The 10,035-nt window shown below is 56.1% G+C and overlaps 1 protein-coding gene across 1 annotated transcript; it reads right to left on the bottom strand.

Moving 5' to 3' along the window:
• Positions 1–333: 333 nt before the first annotated feature.
• On the bottom strand, positions 334–7,983 carry NFKBIE (NFKB inhibitor epsilon). The gene is made up of 6 exons (XM_006069301.4): positions 7,357–7,983; positions 4,900–5,002; positions 3,930–4,152; positions 2,403–2,491; positions 2,054–2,293; positions 334–1,424 (listed from the first exon to the last, which is right to left on the bottom strand). The coding sequence occupies exons 1-6, from the start codon at positions 7,722–7,724 to the stop codon at positions 1,359–1,361; spliced, it is 1,089 nt and encodes a 362-aa protein (XP_006069363.1). The 5' UTR covers positions 7,725–7,983; the 3' UTR covers positions 334–1,358.
• Between the last annotated feature and the right edge of the window lie 2,052 nt (positions 7,984–10,035).

The raw sequence follows: 10,035 nt of genomic DNA, 5'->3' as shown, positions 1-10,035 counted from the left end.
TCCCCAGGGAAGCTCTCCCTGTCCCCTCCTGAAGCTTCCCAGGTGGCTCAGTGGTAAAGAACCCACATGCCAATGCAAGTCGAGACACAGGAGATGCAGGTTCGATCCCTGGCTCAGGAAGATCCCCTGGAGGAGGAAATGACAACCCACTCCAGCATTCTTGCCTGGAGAATCCCATGGAAAGGAGCCTGGTGGACTACAGTACATGGGGTCACAAAGAGTCGGACATGACCGAGCAACAGAGGACGTGTCCCCTACCCAGGCCTCCCCTGACTACCAAGTATGGCCCTCCACCCAGTCCATCGTTCTCCCTCCCATGAGCTTTTCCTTCCATTGCAACTTGCAATTACATATTTATTTAGATGTTTATGATTTTAAACATAAAAATCTGTCCCACTCACTAGACTATAATCTCTAAATGGTCAGAAACTGTACTGATTTATTCCCCAAATTCTATCACAACACAGACCTGACCTAACAGATGCCTCAAACATATGTGGAATGAGAGGAAAAAACATACAAAGCCACGCTCCCTTGTGTACTCTTCACAGGCTAGCCCTTCTCCCCAGGCTCTTCCAGGGCCGTGATGAGGCCTCCCACTTGCATCTTCTCACTCCTCTTTCTCTTCCTCCATCCTCTGCATTTCCACAGAAAGGGCAAGAGTCTGGTCTGGACAGAGAGGCCTGAGGACCATCAGCCTCCCTACCCTCCCTGGCAAGGCCCTACACTGCTCAAGTACCAATTTCCTTCTCTCTGCCTTCACCACAAGGTCACAGGACAGGTCTGTCTAGAAATCCCCAGTGCACACAGGCACGCACGCAGGCACACGCAAAACAACTGGGGGTGGGGGTGGGAGTTAAAAGTCTCTGCCGTTTTAGTGTCATGTTATTGAAACTTCCCCTTCCCCAGAAGTTCAGGGCCTTCTGTGTGAAGTCTTTAAGCAACAGTGTTTCAGAGTCCTCCTTGGCAGAGAGCTGGAACCCTTCCGGAGCCCTGCTCACTCACAGTTCAGTATCTCTCCTCATTTGGGAGAGTCCATGTTGTCTTAACTGGTTGGCAGCTTCAGCCTGACCCCACATGGGAAGAGATGAGAACCCCGCCATCTTCGACAGAGGTCAACAGGCTTTGCCCACGCTGCCTGGGGCTTTGAGGAATCTTCTATCCACCCCGAAGCTCTTCCTTCCAGACTGGCTCTCTCACTTGGGATGGTTCCTCTCAGCTCAGGACTGCGCTGGCCCCAGGCTCTGGCCTCAGCAGTTCCCAGGACACACGGCCTGGATCCAGACTGCAGCAGCTGTGGCTCCAGCTTCCAGATGGGAAGAGGGGGAGCATCCGGGGCCCGAGGGCCTGTCCCGGCTTCAGTCTGCACACAGCAGTGGCTTCCCGGAGATCTTCAGGTCGTCGAAAGGCAACAGGGCAAAGGGCTGAGGACAGGAATGGAGAGAAGCAAGATTAGGGCCCGTGGACAGAGGCGGGAGCTGGGAGGCCCATTAGGCCCTTTCCTCCCCACCAAGTGATCCCTGAAGGACATCAGGGAGCAAATCTTCCTACTAATCCCCAAAACAGTGGTCCCTCAGGGCAACTGGGGGCTGTTTTTGCTTTCGTTTTGGGAATGGAGGGTGGGAAAGGGCACTCACAAAACATTTTGAATTTCTTTTTACATCACATATTTAAAAATGGGAAAGACTCTACAGAAAATCTAGGTTTCATCTCTCTCAAAAAATCCAAGATCTGGAAATACTGGGTCCGTCTTCCTCCTCTGCAAGAATCGGCTGAAGCTGAGTAGAGCAAGTGACCCTCAGACAAAAAAGTGTTTGGTTTCCCGCAGGCCCCAGCACCTGGCTGTCCACACCCAGCCCGCTTTAGCTGCATGGCTCCTGCAGGAGTCCCAAGTTCGGGCCCCGGGTCCTGAGAACACAGGCTGAGAGAGTAGCAGAGTCGTGGATTACAACCCCAGGCTCCTAACTCCTTGGCCCTTTCAGCTGTGCTAGCTCCTGTCTCCACTAGGGATGTGGGAGGCCCTGGACAGCAGAGCTGAGTGTCCGCCTCTTACATCCTCAGCCAGGTCCTGGGGAGTCTCATCCTCCACGTTTCGCAGCAGGGAGTCGGCACCTGCCTCGCACAGGGTGGACGAGATGCTGCTGAGGCCCCGGCCCGCCGCCAGGTGCAGAGGCGTGCACCCATTGAGCATGCGGGCGTCCACCCGCGCCCCCGCCTGGAGGAGGAATTGCACCAGACCCCGCTCCTGGGTCTCCACGGCCAGGTGCAGCGCTGTCTTCCCACTCGTGCCCTCCTGGGGGAGAGAAGGATGTCAGCCAAGGCCCTCAGAGGAGGCATGCCTCTGAGAAGAGGGGCCCCTGCCTGGGCCCTGGGCCTGGCAGCTCTCTGATGGGCCACCTCACCTGCACATCAATGTCAGCTCCGTTCTGAAGCAGCAGTTCCATGAGTGGCCGGTTCCTCTGCAGGGTGGCGATGTGGAGACAGGCCAGACCTGAAATGGGGTGAGGATGGGGGTTGCATCTACCAGCTCGCTCTCCCTTTCTTCAGGGACCTCCCTTACCTCTCAGCCCCAAGGGACCCCCCCGCCCCGTCCCTGCCTACTCAGTGCCCCTGATCACAAGACTGTTAAAACACAAACCCAAAAACCCCCTCAAAAGTCTGGGGGGAAAGGAACTCAAAGTTTCCACCTTTTCAGTCATGTTATTGAAACTTTCACGCTTCGGGAGTCAGGTTGCTGAGTGACACCCCCCCATACACACACCCTCCCCCACCACATGCTGCCTCCCCTGTCCGCACACATACACAGTCTTTTTGTAAAACTCTACCTGCCTTCAGGCCCCTTCTAAAAGTCACCTTCCTCAGAGCTCTAGGGATCCTCAGGCCCCCAGCCCCTGAATTAATGAATGAATTAATGAACTAATTCATTAGTTCATTTTAAAACAGAGTGGTCAGGGAGACCCTCATGGAGCAGGGACATTTGAGCAGAGACTTGAAAGAGATGAAGGATGTGAATTTGCATCGAGTTTTTTAAGAAGAGGGGCACCCGGGCCAGCAAGGAGCAAGCACAAAGACTAAAAATCCCATCAAGCCCCACCCCCCACTTCAGTCCCCTCACCTAGCTCTCCCGTCCCCACAGCAGTGACTGCCTGTTAACCTGCCAGAGAACTCACTTCTTATGTTCATTGTTTGCTTCAGACATTATCTTGTTTTGCTCACAGACACAAGTCTGGCTCCTACAATAATGTCTGGTACAGAGAAAGTTCTCAGTTCATTTTTGTTAAATGAATTAATGAGTTCATCTAATCTCTGTCGAACTGAATATATTTTTTCTTTTTTTTTATAATTGTATTTATTGATTTGTTTTTGGCTGTGCTGGGGTCTTCGTTGCTGCACGGGCTTTTCTCTAGTTGTGGTGAACCGAGGTTGCTCTCCTAGTTCCAGTGTTACAGCTTCTTATCGTGGTGGCTTCTCTTGTTGCAGAGCACAGGCTCTAGGGCACGCGGACCTCGGTAGCTGTGGCACGTGGGCTCAACAGTTGCAGTTCCCAGGCTCTGAAGCACAGTCTCAGTAGTTGCGCTTGGGCTTAGTTGCTCCACGACATAGGGGATCTTCCTGGATCAGGGATTGAACCCGTGTCTCCTGCACTGGCAGGTGGATTCTTTACCACTGAGCCACTAGGGAAGCCCCCCAAACTGTACATCTTGGAGGCAAAGTTGAGCTCTTCTGCTTAGCATATAATAGGTTCTCCATAAATTCTAACCAGAATCCATGCATTAATTCACTCCTTCATTCAACAAAGGTATTCTGAGTACCTGTGTGCTTAGAACTGGAGCTGCATCAATAGACAAGCTGTGGCCCTCCCTTCCCTGAGAGTGAGGTCCCTGTCTCCTGTCCCCTCCTCCTCCCATGGGCCCTGAGGCCACCTGTACCTTGCCAGTTTTGCAGCTGGAGGTCCAAGGAGTGAGGTGGTCCTCTGCCAGGCTCTGGCTGCCCCTCCAGTAGGCAGCGGGCACAGGCCAGGTGTTGGCGCTGGCAGGCTACATGCAGGGCTGTGTCACCATGTCGGTCCTGCAGCACCCGGCTGGCCCCCTTCAGCACCAGGGCCCGAACTGCACCTGGCTGGTCCAGATGTACAGCCAGATGAAGTGCTGTCTGCAGGCACAGAGAGAGGGTCACAGGGTGGCTGCAACGTGCTGCAACCTCTGGGAACCTGCTGGGGTGGGCACGGGAATTGCCAGCAGCCAGCCCCTTCTTTGAGGACTGCCTATAAAGGCTATGGCCCTGGTCTTCCTTCTGTTGTCCCCTATCAAACTCTCGGGGCCCCAATTCTGGAGGTAGGGTAAGGCAAGTGGCCCTCTGCTATTCTTGAAGTCCCCTTAGCGCCGCCCCTGCCCCCCTACCCTGGAGAAAGGACAGAGCTGGGGCAGGGAGGGACAGGGCGTGATGGTGATGGTGGGAGCAGAATCTAGCTTGTCATCCTCTGGGGAGGCCTGTTATCCTAGGTGAGGGGCTGAGGTCTCAGGGGGAGGCGATAGAGGCATCCGGCAGGCTCTGCCCAGCACACTCCTCCTTGAATGCTCCCTGCAGACATCATGTCCTGTACTAACACCTTCCCTGGCTGCTTCCCACAGACAGTGGTTCCCACAGCAGCCGGTATGTGTCTCTATCACGACTCTCGTCACCGTGCTGTGTCATTAGGTGTTGACACGAGTCCTCTAGCTCAGGCTCGAGCACCTTGTGGGCAGAGTCTGATTCCTACTGTCTCTCTGTCCTCAGCTTCTTGCCCAGTGTCTGGCATATGGTTCCCTGAGGGAGCAGCCAAAGGATGCTGTCTGGTGGCTGGGGATGGCTGCTGGGGCAGACATAGGTATCTGGGCTGAGCCCACCATCTCCACCCACCTGGTAAAGGTTGTTCTGAATGTCCAAGACTTCCTGGGGCAGCAGAGCCAGGCAATATAGCAGCACGGCGGGGGCCTCGTGAATCACTGCCAGGTGGATCAGCCTGGGAGGCAGAGGCAAGGTTTGGGGTCAGGGCTCAGGCCAGACAGAGTGGGCTGGGGTTCTGGGGTTAGAAGGAACACATCAATGTCTAAGTTGCCACCCAGAGGGTAGGTGCAGGAAGTGAGAGTTTGGGCCAGGAAGTGAGGGTTGCTGCGGGAAGCCAGGATCCTGAGGGTGGAAGCTCCAAGTTCCCATCTCTGGCCTTTGGGAGGGCCTTGGCTGAGTGAGAATGTGGGCAGGGTGCTGACGGGACAAGGTCCTTCCTGTCCACCCTGCCTACACCCCGCTCCCCCCTGGCCCCCTGGGGCCCCCACCAGGCAGCTGCAGCTCAAAGCCAAACTGAAAGCTGCTGGGGTAGCACAGAGGTGGTTTCCAGGGCTGGGCTCCCCACCTCTGCCCCCTCAATGGGGAGGGCAGAGAGGGCAGGGGTGGGGTCACCCTCTGTCCCCTCAGGAACACCTCCCAAAAGAGAGGAGACAGAAGCTCTTGGAAGAGGAGCAAGGAGACAGGGCAGCACCCCGCCCTGCTGCCCTCCAGGGGACAGCCAGAGGCCATTCTGCAGGGCTGGGCCGGGGCCTGAGCTGGGGCCCCACTCCTGTGTGTGCCTTTGCGGGGAGGACTGTGCAGTGCAGAAAATGTGTGCCTGGGGTGGGGGATAAAGAGCCTTAACCTGGGGCGGCCAGGAGGGGAAGTTCCAGCCCTGGGGTTTCCCCACGTCAGGTGGGGAAAATGAAAGCCAGAGCCAGAGGGTCTAGGCCGGGGCGGGCAGCTGCTGGGGCATTCATCAGGGGGAAGCCTGGCTGAAAGACCCGTCTGGGCTGGGGAGGGGGCTGCTTGGGGCAGGAGGGGGGGCGGGCTTTGGTGGCTGGCGAGGCCCAGGAGAGAGTGACGGAGGGAGGGAGGGAGGGAGGAACCGCACTGGAAATCCCCTCGGCCAGGGCCTGCTCTCTGGTCACATTCCTGCAGCCACCTCCCTCTCTCCCTCAGTCTCCCTCCTCCCACTTCCTCTTCCCATTTCCATATGTCCACAGCCCAAACACCTCCGGAGGGAAGAAAGAGCCCGCTCCTCTCAGGGAACCCCCTGGGGGGTCTTGACACCTCCCTCCCCCCGAGCACCAGGTCTAGATTCCACATCTGTCTCTAACTAGAGGCGATTAAAGCTGGGGCTGAGAGGCTAAGCAAGAGGGGCAGGGCCAAAGCCTCCACTCCCTGGGTCAAAGGTCAACCACAGGTATTCTGCACAGAGCCCGCACAATCTTGGTTGTGGGCCTGAGGGCTGGTGATCTCTAGGCACAGAGGACAAAAAGGCCTAGGGTCACCCAGTGGGTCCAGAGTGTGTCTGTCAGAGGCCACCCAGGACCTCTGCATTTCCAATAAAGCAGATCAAGACAGATAGCTTCTGCCTTCTCCTCCCAGTTCATTCCAGCAGCCCAGATCCAGGACCCCATCCCCCCTCCACTCTGTTTCCCATCCCCAAATCCCAGCCACCCCCTCTCTTGTCCATCTTTTCTTCCTGAGGGGCAAATCCTCACCTGGCCAGCCCCTACCACACAACTGCCTCTTACTTCAACTGCCTCTCTGACCACCCCTCCCCCCGGCCCCGCCCCAGCCCAGTCTCCACCAAGCTCCACCTGGGCCTGGGGAGGAAGGATGAAGTGAAGGGGTCACATAGGACAGTGAGGGGGATTTGCAGGGCTCAGGAGGTGGAGAGTGTCGGTAAGGCTGACTCTAGCCCTCACTTCCCCTTTCTCAACAGAGGAGGAAGTTAGCTGGGGTAACCAGCCGCCTATCTGTCTGCTGGGGCAAGAATGCCCCAGCCTGGCTCACTTACTCCACAGGCCAGCCTCAGCCATGCACCCCTGGCAGCACCTCGGACCCTAGCTTCCTGGGCCCACTGGCAGCCTGTCACTGGCCCCTCTTGTTCTTTGAGACAGGGCATTCTGAGGTCAGAGGCCGGGAATCCCAGATATTAAGCAAACAAGGATGCCCTGTCCTCCAGCGAAAAAAACAAAACAAAACAAAACTGGGCTGGTCAGGGGAATTTTCCCTTCCCCAGGATGGGTTACTGGTAGATTTCCAAGATGCTAGCTGGGGTTCCAGGTGCCTGGTAAGGGCCCTGCCAAAAGGTGGGGCAGACAGACGATGCCAGGTCCTCTGGACTGGGTCTGGCTACAGCTCAAAAGTGGGTTGAGAGTTCAGTTTGAAAGAGAGAGTGGGGACCGCCCCTTCCAGAGCTGGTGCCTTTAGGGATCCCCACATAGGGAATGCCCGGCCTGTTGCGGCTCCTGGGGAAGGCCCCGAGTTGGCATCGGGAGGGAGGAAGGGGTCCTCTCTTAGCCTAGCCCCCATACTCACGTGTCTCCGTCCTCGGAAATGTACGTGAGTGCTTCCAGCTGCTGAGGGCTCAGCGCCCCGGCGGCGGGGAGCGGTGAGTCTGGAACTGCGTCCTCGGTCCTGGGGTCTCCCGACAAGGACAGGGGCTCGGTGAGTGATGAGGAGCCGTAGGTGGAGTCAGCCCGCTCCCCGTCCGTGTCTTCCTTCTCCTCTGGCTCCTTGGCGGTTCCCGGAGGATGAATCCAGGGCTGGGGGCCCCCGCCGTCTGAGGGCCCCGAGGCTGGGCGCGGGGTGGACTCGGGCAGGGAGCGCAGGGAGCGCAGAGACTCGATGCCCGAGTCATACTGGCTTTCATCGGTCTCGTCCGGCCCCTTCCGCGCCTCCGACATCCCCGCGGCGCCGGCCCGCCGGGCCCGGTCCCAGCAGGATCCGACTCCTCGCCGCCTTTCCGGGTTGCAGGTCCGCCTCACAGAGCGGGTGCGGGACCCGAATGGCCTCCTTCCCGGGCTGCGGGGGGGCCTGAGGGGCTCGGCGAGAAGCGTGGACGAGGTTCGGAGCGCCGGCGGGGTCCGCGGCAGCCGCTACTCGGGGCAGCTGGGCAGCCCAGTCAGACGCGCTCGCTCGCCCCGCCCTCAGGCCCCGCCCCCGGCAGGCGCCGCGCTTCCGGACGGAGGCCCCGCCCTTCGGAATCCCCCTTACCCCGCCCTCTGCTTTGGCTCCTAGTCAGGGGTTCCCCGGTCCTGACTCACTCTTGCGTTAACTCACCCATTCATTCATTCAACCAACCGTCCATTCATTCACTCTTTCCCCCTCCCTTCATTCCATGTATTAATTCCATGCATTCTTTCTTTCCTTCCTTCACTTCCTCTGTTTTCTTCATTCATTTTCCCATTCATGTATTCTTTCGTTTAAGAGGAACATATGTTAATCATCTGCACAAGCTGGGCGTCTTCTGGGGAGGGCACATGGGAGGTGGGACGGGGAAGCGTTGCTACCTGTCCCCGGCCCACTACTCGCAATTTCTCTTGCTTTTCCCGGAGACAAAGGGGACACCCATGTCTTTAAAGGAGTTCTCCCTTTGGGTTCTGAATACAGAGTCTCCTGTGTCAGTTTTTCAGATCACATAGAATTGGACATGAGGATGTGCTTTTCGCAAGTGGTTTTTCTGTTGAAAAGACTGTGGTCTAAAAAAGCAGAGTGGTCATTCCTCACAGGGATAAAATACTGGTCTCAGACAGTAACAGCATCTGGTTGGGGAAGTGTAGTTCCTCATGGTGGGGCCAGGATGGGGAGGCCCCAGACATTCTGGGCAGCACTCTGCCGAGGTCCCCTTGGCAGCCTCAGCCCTAATACCAACACATCTTTTCCCCTTCCCCATCCCTATTTTCCCTGGGCCTAGCCTCAGGAGGCTGTAGGCAAATCCCACCCACGGGGTGAGCCCCAAATCAGCTGCCCAAGATTTATCCCCTACCCCAAGTTCCAGAAATGCTCTTAGAAAAATCACCCCCAAGAAAACATCTCCCTTTCCCAACTCTGGCTTTGAAGGAAGGAAGCTGGGGTGTGAACACGCAGCTACTAACCAGTTTCCCTCCCACCCTCCCCATGAAACCTCATTTTATTCATCCATTTGATAGACACATAAGAAGCTTCTTCTATATGCCTGACATTGTTCTCTCTGTTGGAAGCAAAACGGAGGCTCACAGTAACAGTAATAACCAACAACTACCACCCCCCACCCCCGCTTCAAACAAACAAACAAACAAACAAAAAAACCTGTCCCATGGTTCCAGCCTTCAAAACCCTCTAGCAGTTACAACACAGAGTGATTGTGCTAAGATAGGAGTGAGAACAGGATGCTGGAGGGGTACAACATGGGGCCAACTACCCAATGGGGTGAGCGGTAGAGGGGGTTCCATTTAAACTGGAAATGGGAAAGGAAGAGGGCTGGGAAGAAGTACCTAGTCTCTGGGAAGGCGGTGAGTGGGAGGGAGAAGGGAGAGGGTTGGACAGATGGGAGGAGGTGACCCACTGGTCTCCATCCCCCACTGAAGGCTGGAGTGGGGAGGATGTTTTGAGCATGAGAGGGTGAAGAGCCATGAGGGGAAAGCCCAAGGAAAATGAGGCATCTCCTTCCCTTGGGGTCACTGTGACTTCAGACATCCTCAACTTCCTCCCCCAACCTGTTCCTCTCCCAATCTCAAAGGCTGGAGCAAAAATACAAACCTTAACTGCTTCAAAATCATCTCCATTTTAAAGCTGGGAAGCTGAGGCCCAGAAAGGTGAGTTGACTTGCCCAAGGTCAAACAATCTGAAAGTATAGAGCTGTGTTTTCCTGTTCCTGATACAAAACTTTAAAAGTGTTTTCAGTGAGGGACTTCCCTGGTAGTCCAAGGGTTAAGACTTTGAGCTGCCAGTTCAGGGGGCTCAAGTTCGATTCCTTGTCAAGGAACTAGATCCTGCATGCCACAACTAAGCCCCGGTGCAGGTGCAGCCAAATAAAAACAATGTTTTCAGTGACTTTCTTTCCTTCATTAAGGTCTAAGAAGTTGGGGGCATCCGAGCCCTTTCCAAGGACACAAGAACTCAAGGGTGTGCAGTGAGCACCTCTGTTATACCCACAGGCTGATTTTAAGGAAAAACCTACCCCATTAACCTAGCCAGAAACCTACCCGTGTCTGGCTCTAAATCCTAACACGTATG

Source organism: Bubalus bubalis, chromosome 2, assembly GCF_019923935.1.
Source record: "Bubalus bubalis isolate 160015118507 breed Murrah chromosome 2, NDDB_SH_1, whole genome shotgun sequence".
Taxonomy (NCBI): Eukaryota; Metazoa; Chordata; class Mammalia; order Artiodactyla; family Bovidae; genus Bubalus; species Bubalus bubalis.
This window is presented reverse-complemented; position numbering and strand designations above follow the sequence as displayed.

Bases quoted from the DNA above. Each gene is read 5' to 3' on its own strand.
- NFKBIE (XM_006069301.4), bottom strand. From the start codon at position 7,724: ATGTCGGAGGCGCGGAAGGGGCCGGACGAGACCGATGAAAGCCAGTAT. The intron at 4,153-4,899 runs GTGGGTGGAGAT...CTGTGCCTGCAG, and splicing joins TTCAGAACAACCTTTACCAG to ACAGCACTTCATCTGGCTGT. The intron at 2,492-3,929 runs GTACAGGTGGCC...ACCCCATTTCAG, and splicing joins CCAGCTGCAAAACTGGCAAG to GTCTGGCCTGTCTCCACATC.